The sequence below is a fragment of the Chlamydotis macqueenii genome, chromosome 10 (assembly GCF_036417535.1).
Source record: "Chlamydotis macqueenii isolate bChlMac1 chromosome 10, bChlMac1.mat, whole genome shotgun sequence".
NCBI classification, from domain to species: Eukaryota; Metazoa; Chordata; class Aves; order Otidiformes; family Otididae; genus Chlamydotis; species Chlamydotis macqueenii.
The window spans coordinates 5,387,246-5,409,110 of NC_141565.1; the positions used below are offsets into that span (position 1 = coordinate 5,387,246).

Sequence of the window (21,865 nt, forward strand, 5' to 3'; positions counted from 1 at the left end):
AGAAAGCATGCTCAAAGAAACCACTTTCATGTGGAGATGACTGCGTGATCAATCATCATTCCTACGGGGATTAATTTCACAGCCTGAGACTAGCACCCACACACACGAAGCTGACCCTTAGGGTGAAGGACATAGCCGAATTCATAAGTGAGAAGTTGCCATTGTTGTCTCAATACCCCAGTGCCAAATTCTGCCTCAAACACTAAAGAGCTCACACAGAGTATAATCTCCATGTAGCTATCAGTGTGGCTACCACTAACTCTAATCAGCCAAGGCTCCTTATTTCTCTGGGCACAGCAGTTTGTGTTAGTCAGTGAGGAAAGGACTGTTATCAGTCACAGGGACAGACTGACGCAGCTCTTTAACTTAACAGGCAAGGAAAAGAGCATGAAGTACAGCTCAGGAAATCAGAATAATTATACTTTTAAGTCATGAAGCTCAAGTATTAACCTTATCAGCTCATTGGGAGGAGGAACACAGGCATCACCCTCTAATTCTTACCCAAGTCTTATACTTCTACACAAGGAGGGGCTGACCACAGCCATTCTCATTCATGAGAAGGAACTGGCTGCTCTGCAGTTCTGAGGAAAAGGGAATATTTTTCCCTTAACCACATGCAATGAGATCTTGGATTCATTTCTCCTTCTGTTCACCAACAGTATCTCAATATGCATATTACATGCCACAATAATCAAGGGTAAGAGCAGCTTTGGTCACTCAGATCTCAGTCCCCTTCCTGCTCTTTTCCCTTTGCTCAACAGGTGTGGACTGTTATTAGGGAACAAGAGACTTCAAAAAAGTGGTTTGGCAGTTGTGGCAGTGTGACATAAGCTTGTCACATCGATCCCAAGTATTGACACTTCTGTGGTAATCCCTTTCCTGTATACATTTAGTCTTCAGTCTCCTAGAGACAAGATCCTTCAATGCACAGCAAGGTGACTTCTAGAGATGACTGCCCCATAAATTCAACTAATAGAGTGTGCGGCCATGCCTCAGTCCCTCTTGCTCACAGCCCAGGATATTAGCTTAAACCAACACCCACCAGAGCTCCAAGCTAAGGTGATAAATAGCAAGCTGGGATAGGAAGCTCCATCAAAGCAATTCAGTTTGTCTGTGAAGTCTCAATGAAGACTAGTAGAGTAGGACTGTCCATTTACACAGACATCTGTTGTACCATGAGCACTGAAAAAAAGCTCACCTGTGGCAGTTTGTGTAACAGACTCAGAGCAATTGCTCCAGAGCCACAGCCAATCTCCAGAATCACAAGATGAGGGACAGGAACTGGGAAGCTGAGGCCTGAATTCTTCTCACGTTTCTGAGATTCTTCCTCCATAACTAAAGAGACAAGATCCTAATAAAACAAAAACAATCAAATGTATAAGCGAGCTGTTTTGACTCACAATGGAGTTTACATTTCTTTACTTTGTAGCCCAGTGAAATGTTTTTGTGTTGCTAATTTTTAAAACTCAGATGGCTGCAATGGAACTGACACGTCAGAAGTCACTTCAGTTCCGTCTTCCCCACAGGGTCCTTTGATCAGTAACCAAATCCTCAGAATACAATTTCTCACAGATCCTCTGAAATCTTCTAGTACTGCTGGGAAAAACAATAACCAAACAGCTGGAGTACATTATCTTCTGCAATACCAATTTATTTACTCCAAAATTCCAGCTTTCAGAACTTGTAAGCTTCAAAATTTAAGATTTCTACACATTATCGGTATAGTAAGTAATCTAGAGTCAGATGTACAGCTCTTAACAGCATCTAAACCAATAATAATCCAACCTGCAGATGAAAAGCAAAGGCAATGAATTACTAAATGACCCAAACAAGCAGCTCTGCATGGATTTCAGATTGTGGACTCCTACTATGTTTTGTTGGTATAAGGCAACATGGAAAAGATTTTCATCCATGCTCCTGGATCCATATGTGTGTCCGACATCGCCGCCGCCTCCTCCCTCCCATCAATCTCCTCTTTTTTTAAATCCCTTGGCAATTTCATCTAAAATCCAACATAGCAGTAGAGGTCCCAAAGATATACAGTTCTAAGGTACATGAAAATGAGTGACTAGCTACAAGAGAAAGCACACATGTGACTCTCTCAGACCACAGCATGAATTTCCCATATTCACTGAAGAAAACTAAGTCAGAAACCTTACAAACACCTTGAGTGCATCAGCAGCTTCAGGAGGTGCTCACAACTCCCTGCAATCCTCGTGCTTTCATGGCACACCAGTACAGAAACACGGCCTTACTGCCCAAGCCCACGATGGCTATGTTACTTCACTTGAGAAGTCTGTTCTTGGATCTCTCCTGTAAATCCAGAAAGCTTAACAAAATTTACAAAGAATAATTGGCTTCATCTTGCCAACGGGTAAAATAAAAGACATTACAAGGAAAAGTACCAGCCTTCCATTTTTACAAGGAATCTTGCGTGTTCTTGGAAAAAGCAGGAATATTTAAAAGCAACATATGCTGGCAGGCAGATCAGCTTCTCTTTAGGAAAGCAACAGCCTTTTTCAGCAGCCTAAACTGGGTACGCTTGTAGATAAGGGCACAAGCCCTTCCTTGGATATATCACCATAACCAGGGTGCAGTGTCACAGATCCCTAGCGCAAAGCTGCGGTTTTTATGAAGATACTGGTTGCTGTTGGTCATCCTTCATGCTAGGCCAACTTGCATCTTCGGTAAGTAGGGAAGGAGGATGCAAACAGGTCTAAAAATGAAGCTTTAGGGGAGATGAGTTTCAATGAAACATCCCTAGCAGCAGAGCACCTGAGACTCGGGCTGTTTTGTTAGTCAGGATTTTCTGAGGTTTCCCACAAGACATGAACTGCTTTTAAACTGCTCTTTAAACTGCTCCTGCACGTAAGCAGGAGTAAGCTCTTTAAACTGCTCCTGCATGTAAGCACACACCCAGTTTAGAGAACAGAAGTGAAGCCTGCAATGCTTCACAGTCTGGGACAGAGAAACAACGATATTTCAACAATGTCTGGGCCTTGCACAGGCAGGCAACTTCGAACCACTCTGTTTTAATAGAACCCTTTGCCTGGCGATTTCTCCTGCAGAAGGAGCCTGAAAGTACAAGTAAAAAGGAAGGATTTTGTTTATTTGAATGTGTAAATACTCCATATTTCCTCTAGTAACATTACTTCTTCTTTAGATTAGCTTTTCTGAGCCTTTGCCATTTTCAACTCAGTTGTGTTAGGCTTTGCTGCTTTTCCAGCAGCCTGGCTCTACCAACAAGAGCGTTTTGGGAGCCACTAGCTCCTCAGCTTTCTTTAGGCTCCTTTTCACAGCCACAGCCTTTCAGGGTCTTCGGGGGCTTTTTAGCAACAATTACCTTCAACTGTTTTCATTGTTTTCTCTCAAATCTTCTCCAGATGTTGAGCTGGAAAGAGTCAGAGATGCCCATGCCTCTGCTCACCAGATACTCAATGGCAACAGCCTTCATGCTTCTCCAGACCGTGCCCCTCTGCTTTCCACAGCTTGAAATGCTCCTCAGCAATGCGCTCTGTTGCGCTCACACCAAATGCCCAAGAAGCAGCCCACTGGCTGGAGGGCACTATTCTGAGAGGCCTCTCTCAGAGGTGTGTCTTCACTGTGAAGTTTGGTGACTGACACCTAAGCTAGCCTCAGCCACGTATGAGGACCCACGCTGCAACGCCCTGCCCTGGTTACCATGTCATTGTTGGCACTGCACTCATAAGGAAGTTTTGCCAACAGCCTCCAAAATCATATTCCTTGCTGCTGTTCTGGGATTCCTTTCCTACACAATTATGGAAGAAAATATTCTCACAGGTTTCCAACAGGACTGTGGGAAACCATTAGATCAGTACCAGTGTTTACATAACAACAGGGAAAAAGAAACACCTTATCTACCCACTTTTGTGCAAAAGTGGCATTTGGTTTCAGCTAACAGCTCCAGATGAATGATTCTGAAAACACTTCTGCAATGGAGACAGACAGAGATCGTAACTGCAGCTGGTTTGGGGAAGCAGGTGCTGATGATTCCAAGACCACAGAAGAAGAGCCACCCAAGAAATTCTGCTCTGCCCCTAAACCACTCTTTTAAATAGGAGCCATTTCTGGTCACTTGCAAGTATTTCCAGGAAATCGCTACAGTAACTCAGAAAAAAACCACCTGTCTCCAGGGCAGGTCACAGAGTAGCACAAGTTACTGATTACAAATGTAGCTTCCATGCAGCACAACTATTGTCAGCATTAATTAACTTCCTTAAGGTTTATCATTAGTAATTTCAAGCTTGGAGCTTTTAATGGAACCCCTACTTTACACATTCCACAGTGAAAGTATTTTTAGAGTGCCTGCCAAAGCTCCTATTTAAATAGGATCGATTTAAGATTTTACCACATGGATATTAAAAAAGGGATGTTGATATATCTTCCCGACTCCCTTACCTTACTGCCTTGGTTATTTCATATACCTCTTACTGAGACAAAGATTAGTTCTTTCATAATACATATGTTTATCATAATAGCTCAAAATTAAAAGATACTAAAAGCAATGTGACCTAAAAAAACTACATCCTTTTCCAGATATAAGTATCTCACTGCAATCAAAAATTCAATAATTACGAAGATAAATTGTTTTATGAAATAAATCTGATTGGCAAGCAAAACAGAAGGTGTATTCTAACTGGCAAATTAGGAAAAAAATACTAGTACAGATTATTCAGTGCTGAATTAAATTTGCAATTATGTTTGTATTAAAAACAAGAAGCAAAGACAAAACAGAATGCACTGGAATAAGACATTTTGGAAATCTGCGTTAACTGGCTGTGACACCACGGTCCTTTTCTTCACTTACAGCTTCCATGCGAAAAGCACACCTCCCCAACATCTGCAGAAGAATCAGGAAAACCCAGCAACCACAATACAGAGCGTGTCCAGTTAGCCCACTGCCATTGCCACTAGGTTTCGTTCTCAGTAATCATGAATGATTAAGTTATCCAAAATTGTTTTGACACAGTATTAATCAGATTCTTCTTAGTATTTTTCATTTTTTAGCAAGGGATCCAGCCAAAATCTGTGCTTCTCCCAGCATACCATCATCTCCAAGATGTCACCACTGGAAACAGATAAATTACAGCACTTTGCAGAACATAGCAGAATCACTTTCAAATCTTATCTTGAGAGATGAAGTATTTCTAGCCATGCATTACAGTATTCATACAAAGACTACAAAACACCCTGCGAGACAGACATTCCTTACCTCTGTACAAGGATCTGACTAGGCCACAGCCGTGGAAGAGCAAAAAAAGAGGCAGAAGGTGCTAAAAAGAGATGCCAGTCACAGACAGAGAAACTGGGACAACGGCAGACGGCCAAAGGCCATGGTCTTTATCATGCAGGATAGCCCACATCTCAGAGAGAACAGATTCAGAGCACAAACACTTGCTAATATATAATGCATCATTGCTAAAAGCCATTTTAACTGTTAGTTTGATCACCAGATCTGAAGGTTGAGAGAAGAAATTATAAAAACTATTCCACTGGGAAATAAGAGAAAACATTTTGGCAGCCTAGGCAATTAACGTTTGGTATACGTTAGGTAAATTCTCCACAGCCTGGTACTGCAAACAAGTGGCAGGCCATTCAAAAGGGCTTACCTTCACTCACACCATTTACAGGATTCAATACATCAGAGACAGAAATGTCCTTCACTACAGAAAAATGCTATTTTGGATAAAACAAAGATGTGATAATCAGCGTGTCTTTATAGTTTTAAAAACAGGAAAATGAATTGGCTTGCTCAGGTGCCTTGTCCCTGCAACACGCTGAGCACTTCAGTACCTTTAACAAATTTATCCTCACAACTCCCATGTTTAGATGAGCAACTATAAAGCAGTGACCATCCCAAACTCACACAGGAGGGCTACAGCAGAGCAGGGCACTGAACCCAACGCTCCAGAAGCCTCATTCACATCTTACCAATGACACACTGTGGAAATGGGTCCCCTAAACTCCCGTTAGGAACAGGCAGATCTACAGTTCTGTGAGGGCAACTGATGACCTGCAGAAAAGTCACAAAGATCAGAACCAGACTTCTGCATCATCTAAACAAACAGTACTTGGCTGCTCTTGAACTGTCTTTTTGTTTTTACTGTTGTAGATAAAAAGAATTGTAAAAATAATTTTAAAAAACCCCAAAGTGTTGTATTAAGGAGCAAATAAAATTGTAAATTAAAAAAATACCTTAGAAATGTGACGCAATTCCATATTTGCCCACAGCATGCTAACCACTGGACAGGATGCATGCTCAACTGTGGAGTTAGTTATAATTCAAATTGCTGCTTACAAGTATGTGTCATTATGGTCAGCAACAACACAGCCTACAGTAAAAATCCTGCTAACCAGTGCTACAGGTACTGGCAGAACTACTTTTAAGCTGGAACCTGGTGTACACGTACGTGGGTGTAAGTGTGATATTTGTGTCAGGGTGGGGAAATGGAACATTTTGAAGACCTTTTCTCTCCCAGTTTGTACAAGATGATCCTTTCCCCAGCAAAAGCCAGTTTTGGAAGGAGTGGAGAGACTGAATGGGAAACAGACAAAATCCGAGAGAAACTAAAATCCTCTCTCTGCTTTTGCTAGGAGAGCAATGAAGGTGGAAGGGAAGGAGGAGCCTGGACATGGCTTGGGCAGCCACCATGACTCAGAGCTGTTGACATCTGCTGTGGGGGCAGATCGCACATTTCACGCAATAGTTGGGTGTACAGAGGTGCTCAAGCAGCAGAGAGGAACAGCTCGGAGTCATTCAGAAAGGCGAGCTCAGCAGCCACCACTGTCCCTTGGAGCAAATCTTGTATGTGGCTAAAAGTGCCCCACAGCTGTCCTCTGCCCCACAGCTTGCAGGATTGCTGTGTGTCTTTCCAGGGCACACCAGCAACGCCAGTGTGCTCCAGGGCCTTTTTGTCACCTGTTATGGGCAGACAGCGCAATAGGCAGGGCAACAGGCTAGGCCTAGGAACAGGGCCAGCTCAAAGCTCTGCAGAGTTACTAGTGCGAACAAATACCACTCTCTCTGCGTGTTGCAAACTCTTCTTGCACAGCGGTAATCAATGAACTTCCCCTTCTCCCCCATTTTACAGGATTTTGTGCAAATAAATATTCAAGAGGATGTCAAGAGCACCAGCCACCTCTGAAACCTGTGCCTTCCTGAGGGTGTTAAGCTCAGCACAAAGCAAAGCGTCTGGAAGGGTTTTCACATTGCACTTAGCTGAGGTGATGTAGGCATTGAGTGATGGGTTTTCAGGGATCTAAATTCTGTTGCTTAGCACAAAACGGAGTGGGGAGAAGGTGGCAGTATCTAGACTCTCTATGTCTTTGCCAGAAGTGAATTTAAAAATCTACAGGGAAAAATGCAGGACACCCTTTGGAGGGAGGAGGATATCTGGCCCGGATTAGCAAAGGAAGAGCTTGCAAGAACTAGAAGTATTATCTGTGGTTCCATATACAGGGGGACACAAATATTTGCTTCCCATGCTACATGATTTCCAGTACTCAGAGGTCCTCAAGCCTTTGTCTCTTAGCCAAGACGCTCACAGCCTGCTCTCACCTTGTGATTCCAGGAAGTCTTGCTTCACTGCCAGATTCGCCCTAAGTTCACACTGTCATTTATTTGGGGTTCCCCCCCCCCCCATCTTTTCTGTTGAGTTAAATCAATGCAAAACTTTGCGAACACCTCCTGCTTCCCATGAGCCTCTGCGCCACTCTTCCACCCACAGCTCCTGTTCCCCAATCCTGCCGCAGCACACGCTCGTGTTCTAACAGGTTCTTGGTATTACCCCCCCGGCCCTGCGGCCAGGTCTCTAGTTCACTATATTTCTTGGAACCGCAGCTGCACAAAGTAAGCGCGAGGACAGTGTCTGCCAGCACCCAAACCACAAGCTCCACAGCTGCACAGCTCCAACCAGCAGACAGCACAGGGTCAGGCAGCTTTTAGCACCAAGACAGTCGGGAGGAAACAGCAGAGATTCTTGCTGCTCAGGGGTGGCTACAGAGCTGTGTGGAGGTCCGGAGGCAAGGCAACTGTGCTACAGTCCAACAATAGTGACGTCTCTGTGATCAAAAGTACAAGGCTGAGAAAACCAAGAGGAGTGGAGGAATGGGAAAGGCAAGGGAGGAGGTCACAAATTCACACTAGGTTCCCTAGAAGCACCCTTTTTTATGCCCAACATGATCTGGGGAAAGCAAGTAAGACAAAGCTCCAGGGGTACGAGCCAGGATGGCAACAGGTTCTAACTTCCCAGGCTAGCAAACAGGATGAGGAAAGAAATGAAAACCCGGGTAACCTTCTCTCTGCTCTTGCACACTTCCCGGGAATGTTTTACTTATTTGTGTGCTTTCCAGAAACTTCTGTTCTCAGAATCCAGGACTTTCCATACAGCCTGATCTGATATTAACCAAATCACTCCTCCCCTCCTGTTTGTCCACTTGGCTGCCAATCAGCACATGACAAAACACCAGGAAGCCAAGTTGGAAATCTAACTCCATAGCAATGGCCACAGAAGATCACTGCCACGTATCCTCTTTCCAAAACCAAGCCACCAAGCCAGCCCAGTGCTTAGAGGACAGGCAGGCTACGGCGTTTGTGTCCTGGGCTCTCCTGCCAGGCACTGCACTAGGAAAGAGAAAATGTTGCACAAAGCCCATGAAACTCCCCCTACACATGTACAGAAAGCAAAACATCAGAATAACTCCAGAAGGAGCCACTGATCCTGAAAGGAAAGGTGGCTTTAGGCAGAAGCAATAACATCCAAACAGGCAAAGGCACAGCTAACACTGAGGAAGGGGTTTGGCTGTGTCAGGGCACATGCCAAGCACTGTTTCATCTGTTAGAAGAGAGGCTGTGACAGCACCCAGAAATTAGTTCACGAAAAGGCAGCAACCTTTGCCACTTGTATGTGCTACAGCCCAAGAGAAATTACCACAGTTATCATGTCTAAACTTAGCCATGCCCAAGAGGGGCACGAAGAACAGATCAAAGTCACCGTAAAATGGCTGTACCTTAGGTCTCCAGCACAAACCTCTACCTAGGCCCATCTTTCCAGAAGCAAGGCATTTTCTTTCTCTGCAGATACTGATATTGACCACTGCTAGACAGAGCATCTAGGCAGATGTTCTGGTTCAGCTCGCTAACCCCTAGCTTTGAAATTCCAGTTACTTGGATGTCTAAGAGAAGCTGGGGGGGGGGGGGGGGGCGGGGGGCAGGGGGAGAATGGATTTTTTTTCCCCTTATTCATGTGGGAATGCCCCTGAGTCCCATCCCTCCTGTTACAGCCATTCTATAGTTTTCTATAATTAGTTTTTCTCTAGTTCTAGTCCTAAATCTTGCTCTAACTGTTGACGAGCTAAGTTACTCAGCTGAAACTCACAGAAATAGAGACCCTCTTTCAATTGGAAAAGGGAGATTAAAAAGATGAAGACTTCATAGAGTTCTTTCAGGGCCAAAAAAATAAAAGCATTAATAATAAGAAGATCTGTGAGAACATATTAAGAAAGTCTACATAAGTTAACCTGGAGAACAGGTTTGTGCATGACTTAAAAGAATAGCTGTTGCTCTCCCTGCCTTCAGCACAGATTTTTTAGCCTTAAGTTTACATTTTTGAGTCTGTCCTGGAAATCATCAACTTTGAAATAATCCTCTGCACTAGCACAGCCCTTCTTTCTTGCACAGGAAGCCAGGAGAAATTACTGCCACAGTTCATCTTGGACAGCTAGCCAGGAACAATCCTGTTTCTCCCTCTATTTCCTTTTGAACAAGAAGAAATCTTGTCTTGGGAAAACATCCTGTCCTGATTTTAAAGTAGCCAGCAATAGACTCCTCCTAAGCTGTTTCAGTAATTAATCACACTCTCTGTTAACAATGTGCACCTTTTCTTCTGGCCTGCATTTATAGCGCTTGTCATACTCCATGAAACCACAGACTTCTGTTATCGAATTTCTGCTCCCCGTGCCAGGTAATTAGCCCCTAAACTTGTATTTGATGAGCTAAACAGTCTTTCACAACAAGGCAGATATTTCCAGCTGTTAATCCACCTACTGGTTCTTCTCCAAACCTAGTTTTCCATTTCTTTCTCAACTGGTCAGTAACATAACCAGACATAATATTTTTGCAGCTATTCCACTACAGCAGTACACAGATTAAATAATCCTGCTACTTGTACTTGGCAATCCCTTGTTAACGCAGGCAAGGATCACATTAGTCTGCTGGGCAGCCCACTGAAAATGGGTGCTCGTGGTCAGCCAATACCCATAAGAGCCCCAAATCTTTCTCCAAACTCTTCTAGCAGTGGAAGCCCCTCAGCCACAAGGCACAGGCTGCTTTATTTGTCTTTGTATATATGATCCTATTAAACACCTGTGCCTAGCTCAAAGGGCAATTCCAATTACTCTGCAGCAACAACAGGCTCCCTTCATAATTCCCATTCCCTAGCCTCTGTGCCATAGCTAAATTTCAGAAAATACTGTTTTCCTCCAACCTATTATACAGGCAAAATCAGATATAGGTGAGGCCACAACAGCAATGCTCCAACTTCAGCACATTTGTCTATTAAATAATGCCCTATTGCATTTATGTTCAACATACCTTATAGGAGTCTATAAATATTTCAAGAGGGGATCTTACACTATGTACAGGATAGGGTACTATCACACTTTTCACTTCCCAAATTGGGAGGCCAGTGATGCAGAAAGGAGAAACAGCCTTCCTTTGAAGAGGCAACTAGTCAGCAGCAAAACCATGAAAAAGCAAGTCAACCTCCTGACTCCCGATTCACGGCTCTAATCCATAGAAAGTGTGACCTTCTGACCTTTCCAAAAAGTAACCATCTGTGACAAGGAAACTGGGGAAATCAAAGGCCGTTCTGCATCAAAACCTGCCTTTTGGCACTGATTAAAACAGAAAAAGTGTACACTGCTTTGACACAAAGCACTGGAGGAAGGCCCCACCTCTCAATCTGTATATTTGCATATACATGTCAGGAAGCAAAAAATCCTTCCTTCTCTGTGTGCTTGACCTTCTTGAAAGGTTAATTATTATGTTTAGCTTGAAGTAAGGTTAAACTTCATGAGAGGTTTCTCTGAGCAAACCTTTGCCTAAAGAGCTTTCACAAAACACACCAGCACAATGTGCCATTCAGCTGACAGATGCAAGCAAACAGCAATGGTTTCGATGTATTGAGCACGTTATTACGTGAAAAAAAAAACATCTATCCTGGGAAACAAGTTAAAAGCTTAAAAATCAGAGGTGGAAAAAGAATTGATTAGACAGCAACAGGACTAAAAATTACAAATGCTATAGACAGTATGAATGGTTTATGGGTTACACAACAAGAAGTAAGGACTTTCTTGTTAGATGAGCAGGCACCACTGGAAGCAAAGAGAATGCTACTTCTCCACTTACAGTTCAGACTTGGAAAGATTCACTGTCAGATGATGTCATGGAGGCGAGACACAGACAGACGCACAAGAGGATTAAACAAATTAATGTAGAACAGATCCACTGCAGCATGACCCCAAATCCAGCTTTGGCTAAGAACAGCCCTTAACTGCCAACCGTCAAAAGAAGGGGGGATTCTTCCATATGGATCTTTTCCCTTGTAATTCTGCCCCCACCATCCACTACGAACCTTGATCAGACATAGTGTATTGAACTAGACAGACCAATATAGTCTCATCCACTAAGCCTTCTTTCTTGGTTTTATATGACCTCCCGCTCTCACAGGAGATTGCAGCCATGATCTTTTTTTTGCATGACTACTAAAAGATGTTCAGCATGGCACAGATTTGGAACTTCTTTTCCTAAGATATCTCCCAGGCTAAACATGCACTCTTACCCTACAGTGTCCCCTCCTCACAGGACAATGGACTGCTCTCATGACACAGCCACCCCAACAAAGCCAATACAGAAAAAAGTTATGTAGAGTCTGAGCTTGTGCTGACATCACAACAGGTCAAGGAGGTGTCACCAGGGGACTCCTGGGTGGCCCGAGGGTCAGAGGAGATGGCGTGACTGTGACAATCCTCCCAAGCAGAACTGGAGCTCTCCTCCCAGCAGCTTTCCTCCAGCAAAACTAAAAACTCAATGTCCAAGAATCTGATTCTACCCACACAGAGGTTGCAAGGGATAAAATATGACTTGTTTTGTTTCCACTGAACAAATAAGCCTTCATTTGCTCTAAAACGCTGCATCTGAGAGGAAGGCCGATCAGAAAACACCAGAAATCCTGCAATAAGTAATAGGAAATAGAGCCATCGGGAACTCCTCCAGCCTAAGCCTGGAGTGCCCTCTAGGGGTAAAGGACAGCTGAGCCGGATACCCCAAATCGCTGCCTTCAGAGACGTCCTGGGCCAGACTAAACCTTTCCTTAAAGTCATGGTGAGGCTTCATTTAGCCTATATTTGCCTGTACAAAAAAATTAATTATGTATCCACAGTTGGCTGAGTTTTCCTTCTTTGTCCTATTTCTCCTCTGATCCACAAGGCTGCTGCGATGGTAACACAGCCCAAGTTTTAGAAGGCCTTCCTTTGAGAAAGAGACTTTCTTCTCCATTAATAGTGACTGAGTAACGTTGAGACAGGAATTTCTTGACATTACAATTAAAATCTTACAACAAAGATAATTGATGAGACTGAGCACATCCCTCCAACCACCACCCCACTGCAGAAGCCTGGCTCTGGTGGTCACGCAAGGAAGGCAGGCGGGACACCGAGTTCCACCAGCCCTTGCAAACCCGCCCAGCGCTTGTAGCAGTGAGTCCAAAGCTCTGCTCAGAAGGGGCCAGGTAACTGGAAGATGGTAAGACTGAGAACTGCTTAACAAAACTCTCCTCCCACACAGTACATCTGTGCTCACAGAGGCATCCATCAGCCCTGCTCGCCAAGAAGTTAGGACTGAATGCAATTAGCTTTGTTATCCCACTATCAGAGCTTAAACAGGACCTACTAGTTTCCCAATTTTGGCTGTCTGTCCCCTCCCCACCCTGATTCCCACGGAACAGAAGAATGAAGCCATATGTGCTGAAAAAAATATTCCCAGAGGGAGCAAATGGGAGAGGGCTCAGCGACCAGAGAGCAAAATAGCCTACAGAGGGGCGAATTTCACACAGGGCAAAATTAAAGCAGACAACTGAGCTTCTCTCTTTGCATGTGTCTCTTTGTCCCCAGGAGGACTGAAACAATACTGGTGGTTTATGTCACACTGTGTTTTGCTTTCATACCATTAACAATGTGTCTGGAATAAAAAATGCTTGATAAAGACGTCTCCTCTTCTTCACAAGCAGGAGCATTTGCAGAAGCTACAGAAATATAACCAGGAAGCAAATTTTGCAGATGCTTGTGTATCTGCACTAACAAGTCAATTTAGGGAGTGACATTTACCCAGCCAAGGACAAGACACCATGTGGCTTGTGTGTGCAGTCACGGGCTGCACCTGGGCTAGCGGTGTTGGTAACAAACCACTTCCTAAAGAACAAGGATTATTTACAGATATCATTAGGTGAACGTTTCAGCTCTATTGGTTTTTAAAATGCTGCAGACAAATCCTAAACAGAAAGAGAATAACAGATGCATCTAACTTCAGTATTTTTGAGAGGAGATATTCCCACTGCAGTTTTAAAGTCCAGTGACGTCTGGAAAAATTACTCTGATGAAACAGAGTACTTCGAAAACACAGGCAAACCACTACCCGAACACACCGCTCAAAGCTCTGAGCCAGAGATAACCAACCTTTCCCTCCTTGCAGAAGGAAAGAATCTGGACACCAGCTCGCTTTGTGCTACAGGTTACACAGTACACGGTTCCTGGAAGCAGCACAGGCCTAAGGCAACGTCCCACTAGGTGCTGCTAAACAGCTAGATCTTGTTCCCATGCTCTTCCTGTCCAAGCAACCTCCCCAGCACCACATCACAAGCTGTTGCCAAGAGAGCTCCATTCCTGAGCTATCATAATAAATTTCTGGCCTCTCATAACAAATGTGCCTTCATAGTAACAAGTATCATGACACATCAAATAAAGTCCTCCCACAGAGACAAGGTTTGTGTTGTTTATGCTGCATTCCTGCACTAGTGTATGTTCAGAGGTTTCAAACATAGCATGGCACACACCACTGCATTTCAGTTTGGGTCAGCAGAGAGGCTTTTACATGTGAGCACAATTAACAACGTTCTCAGGCATTAGCTATCCTTGCTTCCATTCCACACAACAGGCCTTTGTTTGAAGGCTGGCACTGCGTGGAGAGAATTAAAGCACAGCACCAGAGGCAGCCTCGCCAGCAGATGTTTTGACTTGCAGAACATGCAAGTTCTCACTGGTTTTAATGCTCATGTTGCATCCACGAATTAATGGGGAGTTAGAAGTTGGCAACAATCTCTTGAATCAACCAGAGCAGCAATACTGTTGACAATAAAGCTAACCACCACTGGGCTCCAACTGGCAAAACTATTAGAGCCCTGTCTCCAAACTTAGTCACCACAGAGTGATCAGACCCAGGCAGAACAGAGACCTCACACCTTCTCTGGACACAAGTGCCACCACTACGATTCAGAGTCCAGTGGGCTCTCTATGAGACACTGCTGATGCCCTACAGCAAATCAAGACTCTTTCTGAATATTCTTTACAGACTGAGATGAGAGGATGTTTAAGTGGCAGTTGTGCTGATTTCCATTAAATTGTCTGGAACCCTTTTGTCTGGATTTCAATAGCACCCTCTTCTTCAAAGAGCGCAATGCAAGCACAGGCCGTCTTTGCCTTTTAAACTTTTGTATAATAAAAGGTGTCAGACGAAGGGTTCTGCAGACTGCATCCTCTCTTTAGTGAGCTGCTGCTTTCTTCATACATTCCCAATACTATCTTTCCCCAGAAAAAGCAAAGGTGGTATTCCCATCTCCAAAGCCCACTCAGTCCTTGGCATCTCTTCTGACATTGTCAGTAGGTGACGTTCAGTCCGAATGAGCCTTTTAATTCTTTTTACAGCATGGGCCCCTACTTACAGAGACCTCAGCAGAGGGCCACCAGCACATTACAAGTAACCAAGCAGCAGGTGAACAACAAGAAGTTACTATTAGACTGAAAGAGGTTTAAGCTTCTGGGACTCCTAAATGGACCACTTCATCTCCAAAAGGTAACACAAGCTCCAAAAAAACCCTCAAATTCTCAGAAAAGGGAAAAAAAAAAGTCCCGTCCCCCCCCCCAAAAACTCCAACCCAAAACCTAAAAAAACTTTCACAAAACCTAAAAACTTCTGAGGACTAGTAAACAGAAAGACTTCCTTGCTAGGAAGTCTGTGAGCTGAAAGCTAGGCTACTGTCAGGGAAAGTGTCGCCATATAGCTCTTAGGCTTTTCCCTAGCAGCAAGAACACGGGGGAAAATGGAGTTTTAACTTGATCATGTATCGCTGTCCTTCACATTCTTAAAACTGCCATTCACATTTAACTCCAGCTCAAGTCAGAATTTACCATTCAGCTTCTAGTGTTTGTTTTGTTACCATTCAGGAAACAACCCTTCAGATTCCAGCGTCTGTCCAGAAACCACTGTGGAGCCATTAGACATGGCAGTAGGCGCCACCTCCTACCAGCCCGCACTGTTTCAGTCTGCACATGGACAAGCAAGCTCTTTGGAGTCCATTACCATTTTCCAGCAGTGGCTTTCTACTACTGCAGGATTTTGTTAACAGCCTTTGGACAGCTTCAAGATTCTTGTCCTTGTATTAAAGTACTGAGCCACTTTTTGAACTTCTAGGAGTCATTACTATAGCAGAAATAAGGAAAGAAGGCCAAGTCCTTCCATCAACGGAGATGGATCTCTGTGTAACCAAGAGATAAGCTAGCTTACAACATCTCTTGCTCTGAACCAGGAGGCAAAGTTCACCAGCATCAGTTCCAAATCACAAGCTTAGAATACCCCTGTTCTAAAAGAAGTGATCTGACCTCCTCAGCACCACGACCTCGTAATACACAAGGCACATTCATAGCAATGCAGTGCGCAAATTCAAGCCTACCCCCACCACATCCCCCACATCCATACCTCTGTTTCAGGCCGAGGAATAAATACTGGGGGTCTCATCTTCAGAGTCAGGTCCTGAAAGTCCCACTCACCAAGCACATATTGTACTGGCATTCTGTGGCAGGCAAAAGCAAGTGTGAGCACTTAGGACTACACTTCATAACACAGAAAAGCTCTCAGTACCATGCTTACTTCATTACTAACCACTTAATCCCTCTGAGGGTGAGCATCTAGACACCCCTAATGCTCTCAACTGCATGTGCCATGTGCACTCTAGGGAAGCTGTGGGAGCTCCATTCCCACAACACAGTTTGTTATCAAGCACTGGACCCAGGGAACCACAGGCCAGTCAGCCTCACCTCAAAACTGGGGAAAGTGATGGAGCAAATAGTCCTCAAGATCATTCCCAAACATACTAAGTACAGGAAGGTGACTGGGGGTAGTCAGCATGGATTTACAAAGAAGAAATAATTCCTGACCAACGTGACAGCCACCCATGACACAACAACAGCTCAGTGAGTGAGGAGAGAGTAATCAATACTGTTTATCTAAACTTTCCTTAAGGGTTTTGATACTGGCTCCCATAACATCTTCGCATACCGGCTGACAAAGTATGGACTAGATAAATGAGGTGGACTGAAAATTGACTGAACTGGCAGGCTCAGAGCGCTGTGTTCAGCAGCACAAAGTCCAGCTGAAGGCCAGTCACTAGTGGGGCACCCCTGGGGTCAATACTGGGGCCAATACAGCATAAGATCTTCATTAATGATCTGGATGAAGGGACAGAGAGCACCCTTGGCATGTCTGCAGATGACAGAAAATTGGGAGGAGTGGTTAACAGACCAGATGGGTGTGCTACCTTTCAGAGTGACCTCAGGAGGCTGGAGAAGAGGGCTGATAGGAACCTCATGAAATTCAGCAAAGGGTAATGTGAAGTCCTATAAACTGGGGAAGAATAACCCCATGTACCCCCAGTACAGACTGGGGGTCAACCAGCTGGACAATGGCCTTGCAGAAGAGGCCCTGGAGATGGAGCAGACAAGTTGACCATAAGCCAGCAATGTGCGCTTGCAGCAAAGGTCAGTGGCTTCCTGGGCAGAGCGTTGCCAGAAGGTCAAAGGAAGACATCCTTACCTATTCAGCACTGGTAGGAAACACCTGGGGTGCTGAGCTCCCAGTGCAGGAGAGACATGGCCATAGTGGAGTAAATCCAACAAACATCCACTAAGGTGATTAAAGGATTGGAGCATCTGACAAGGAGAGAGACTGAGAACTAGGACAGTTTAGCCATCAGAAGGGAAGGCTCACACTGGGGGGACAGGGGAAGGAAACCTTGTCAATAACGACATGTATCTGGTGAGAAGATGGAGTGAAGAAAATGGAGCCTGACTCTTTTCAGTGGCATCCAGTGAAAAGACAGGCAAAGGGCACAGACTGAAATACAGAAAATTCCATTTAAACCTAAGAACCACTTTTTTTTTACTTTTTTCTCCTTTTATTAAACACTGTGAGTGTGCTCAAACACTGGAACAGGCTGTCCAGAGAGGTTGTATAACATCTGTCTTTGGGTATATCAAAAACAAACTGGGCATGGCTCAGAGCAACTTGCTCTAGCTGACTCTGCTTTGAGCAGGGGCGGTGGACTAGACTTCCAGAGGTCCCTGTCAACCTCCATGACTCTATGACTTTTGCGGCCATGTTTTCAGCTGCTGTGAGGCACCATGCCTCACTTCTTCATGTAAAAGAGCAAATATTTCAGATATTTGTTGCAACCTTAACAGCACTTAAGACAGAGCAACTTTAAAGTCAGACAGCTCTGGGAATTTTGCATTTCTGCTCCTAACATAAGACTTATGAGCAGCAGGGAGATTTCAGGGAAGACACTCGGATCCTACAAACAGTAACCACTATTAGCACACTGACTCTCTGAGAAATCCTCACACCCTGTTCTGCATAAGTCGTGGCAGGATTGATCCGCACAGCAAAATGAGGATCCACATCATAACCACACTCACGTAAACAAGCAGGAGGATGCTACCCCCCAAGCATCTCCCACCCTTCTAAATGATCCAAGTTCCTGAGAGAGGAAATACTCTCCCAACACACTACTCCCCAGGCCCAGCCCGATTCCAGGTAGCTCCTTCAAACTAAGCTCATTTAGTTTTTGCACCCTCACACAGAGCAAGCAAATGGAGGCCAAATGGAGACCAAAGCTACAGCAGCCATGAGTAAACACCAGCGAGACCCCTCTGCAGGCAAGGCCTAGAAAGGAGAGCACAGCAACACCACAGACCAGTAGAGGACTGGCAGCTGAAGAGAGTGCTCAATCAGATAGAAGGGACCAAGGCTAAATTTTCTAAGCTTAATGAAAATGTACCCAACTCAGAGTCAGCATTGCCAGTTTCCTGTTCCTCTGCAACATCCCTTAGACCCTCTTTGCTTCCAGACAGCACAGACAGGTGATTTGCTACCTGACAACAGCAAGCACCCATCACCCGAGTCACCATGAGAGACCAACACAGCACAGTTATTTGACATGTCAGCTGCTAATGGTCTTCTGCCTTCTCTCTGCTACCATTCCTCCGGCTGCATTAAGACTAAAGGAAAACCCTCCAAAGGAATGACTGTAAGAGGATGCTCCTACCTTTCCAGTCGCTTGTTGCTCAGCTGCTTGATTTGCGCCTGCTGCACTGCTGTAAGTGGAGTGTGGAGGCTTTTGGAATCCAAACCCTGAAACTGAAGACAAGGTCACTTTAAAAACAAGGCCACTTTAAAACCTGCCCACTGCAGGTGCCCTCTGCAGCCTCCCCAGGGCATCCTCCAGGGAGACCCAGCATCCCAACAAACATCTATGTCTGGGACTGTTGAAAACTACAAATGATTAGGAAGAAACTATATCCATATCTAAAAACAAACCTGCTAATTTTCAGGGCTCAGAAGAATAGATAAAATGAAGAATCATTGCACCAAGCAAGTCAGGGTACAGTGTGGGTGTTTACGTCACGGGTTACCTTTCAGTCTCTGCAAAAGAAGACATTTAACTATGCCTCACCCTTTCTGCCATCTAGGGAAGGAAGAGTTCTACTTTCTGTAAGTGAGATAAAAAGAAAGGTAAGGGATTCAACCAAAATGACAAAAGGAGAGACACGCACAGACCTTATTAATTTCCTATTACTTAACTGTTTTTGCTCCCAGGACAAATGACACTATATATTCGCTGGATTCTCGTGCTTCAGGGATCCCATTTGTCTCGAACACCTTCTGCCAGTAGTTAACCACATCAGTAGCAGTCACGAGCCCAGGTCTTGCACTGCAGCTCTGCCTCAGAGACAAGCACTTTGGAGTCAGGATAGGACCTTTACTGTGACTCAATCCCCCTGGCACGCACTGAGGTGAGAGACCCAGCAACCTCCTGAGCAGCGGGTGGGCGAGGCATCTCATTGTGAAATCAGTTCCTGGCTTCCACATGTGCTCCTCGTTGCCATCAGCTGATCTAGTCAGCACTAAGACTCACAGGATACTTGGTGCTACCACAAGCCACTGTGGCTAAGCAAGAGCTGACTGCACTCAGTGGATTCTCCTCAGGGCAGCTTGAAAACAGCACTGGTTTGCAGCTCTTCTGGTCTAAAAAAGGAGGCAAGAGTACAGTCTGAATCTCTCAGGCTAGGTTCCCCTCCAACAGAATGTCCTAAACCCAGCCCACAGGTACAAAACCAATTACTCACACCTTAAGAGTAACAAAGGATTAGCCCAAGAAAAGACTCAGGTGACAGCTAACTAGCTGTGCCATTGCAAGCCATTTCTTCACAGAGCTACCCATCTCTGTAGGCCAGTCTGTGCCTACGGCAGGGCAGAAGTGAGCATGCCTACATACAGGCACACCACGCCCGCCTGTCCTCCGTCCCAGAGAGCCACAGACACACCAACCTTCAGCTCCCGTCTTCAGCTCTCCACCCCATGGGTGGGTCACCCTGGTTCCCTGCAGGAAGACCTTCAGCCTCTCCTAGATTCTCTCTTTTATTCCTCTCTCTGTTCATCAACCCCAAGCCCTAGGTTAGTGAGTATGCTCACAGAAGACCTTGACTCCATGGGCCAAGGGTCTTCCACACTGTCACCATCCCCAGAGAGCAGACAAGAGGCCACAGAGCCAGGGCTGAGCTGCTAAGAGCAGAGAAAGGAGAAAAGCTCACAAGGTACAACCAGAGGGAAGAGAAACACTTCAAAGATGCAAAGGCCAGAAAAGGCAAACCCTGCCAGAGGGAAGTCAGTTTCTTGAAGGAGAGAACAGGCAGAGCCAGACAGAGAGGGAAGAAAAACAAACAAGATGACTGTAGGAGGCAAAAGCAAGAAACTTTACAAAACAGCTGTTGCATATCACACTTGGAATTGCATGAGACAAACAAAAAAACCACTCCACTTTCCTGCTGTGATCCATCAGAAATGAGGGTCCCCCTCCCTTCTGACTCACAGAGCATCGAGCCACTGTGGGTTTCCCTGAGCACCCATTCCCATTCCTCTGTTGATGGCTGCTTTTCATCACTGTCTGGGAGAGGCCACAGCCTCCCCTCCTCCAGTCACTCCAGAAAAAAACACCACATAAACAACTAAATACCTCTCCTGAGCAGCCGAAAGCACCCAGGGAGGGTGGCCCTGTGCCCTGCTGGACTGCTCCTGCAGGGAGATCTGGGGAGGCTGGGACAGCTCCCACCTGGGCAGATGCTGGCACTGAACCCCTGCAGCAGCCCAGGACTCTGCTGCATGGGGTACCTGTGCAGGCAGCAGTGTGGGGCCTGCCCTGCTCCTGCTGCAGAGTGAAACTGTGGGAAGAGTTAGGCCTTCTCTGCCCTCCTACACAAAATCAAACCAGAGCCCAGGGAAGCAGCAGAGGGAATACCCAGCAGCAAACATCTCAAGATTAGCTTACCTGTTACCTCCTGGCAAAGGGATGGGTGCTCCAAGAGCCCAAAGATCCCAAAGATTCTTACCATCTTCATTACCCCTGGCACAGACACAGGCAACCTCTATGAAAACTTGCCTTTCTGTTACACATCAGCAGTCTGACAGCTGCAGTCTTTACCAGAGCAGCCCCCCACACCAAGGCCTTGTTTTGGGGATAGTGCCAGGAGAGGAACAGTAAAGGAATAAAACATTAAGCATTAGTGTTGTTAGGGAGGTAGATAAGACTTTAATTGGCCACGGCTGGAACAATGCTGCCACTACTGTTGTTACTAATAAAGGAGACCTGATGTGGGGCCCCTGTATGCTACTCCTTGGTGCAAATACCTGTTTGCACGCAGGTAGGGAATTCCCGCTGCGGGGCCAGCGCTCGGCCGAACCGGCCCCGCACGGCCCCGCTGGCCGTGCCGCGGGAGGGGGCGCGAGTCCCCATTTGCCAGCCCACTCACGCCTCCCTCCAGTGATCGGGCGGCTCTCCGGCGGCAAACGAGCCCCGCGGAACACCGCCGGGGCCGAGCCCGCCTTTCCCGCACACGCATTACCCTGAGGGACGCCGGGCACAGCGCCCGGCCTGCCCCGCGGCGCTGGCGCGGAGCCCCGTTACCCGGGCGGCGGCGGGCCCGGCGGCCCCTCAGAGGGGAGCGCGCCCGCATAGCGACGCCTCACCTCACGGCCACCGCCACCGGCGGGGCTGGAGGCGCAGCCGCCTCCCGCACAGCAGCCTGCGGCGAGGGGAACGGCCGCACAACCTGGGAACTCCCGCCGCTCACCGACCGCCGCCGCACCGCCTTCCCGCCGCCGCCGCGCGCACGAGTGACAGCCGCGCTGGCCAACCACAAGCCGAGCCCTGTGGGCGCCCGCCAATCGCCTGGGGCGCAGATG

At 46.0% G+C, this 21,865-nt stretch overlaps 1 protein-coding gene across 1 annotated transcript in view; it reads right to left on the reverse strand.

Annotated features, from left to right (window-relative positions):
* Window positions 1-21,753, reverse strand: part of HEMK1 (HemK methyltransferase 1, mitochondrial release factors N(5)-glutamine) — a 29,912-nt gene extending 8,159 nt beyond the window's left edge. The window contains exons 1-5 of the mRNA XM_086755619.1: window positions 21,650-21,753; window positions 19,208-19,651; window positions 18,672-18,763; window positions 16,049-16,142; window positions 1,199-1,351 (exon numbers count right to left, since the gene is read on the reverse strand). Of these exons, the coding sequence (XP_086611745.1) occupies window positions 1,199-1,351; window positions 16,049-16,142; window positions 18,672-18,763; window positions 19,208-19,495 (627 nt within the window). The 5' untranslated portion in view covers window positions 19,496-19,651; window positions 21,650-21,753. The remainder of the gene's footprint in view (window positions 1-1,198; window positions 1,352-16,048; window positions 16,143-18,671; window positions 18,764-19,207; window positions 19,652-21,649) is intronic.
* Window positions 21,754-21,865: the final 112 nt, after the last annotated feature.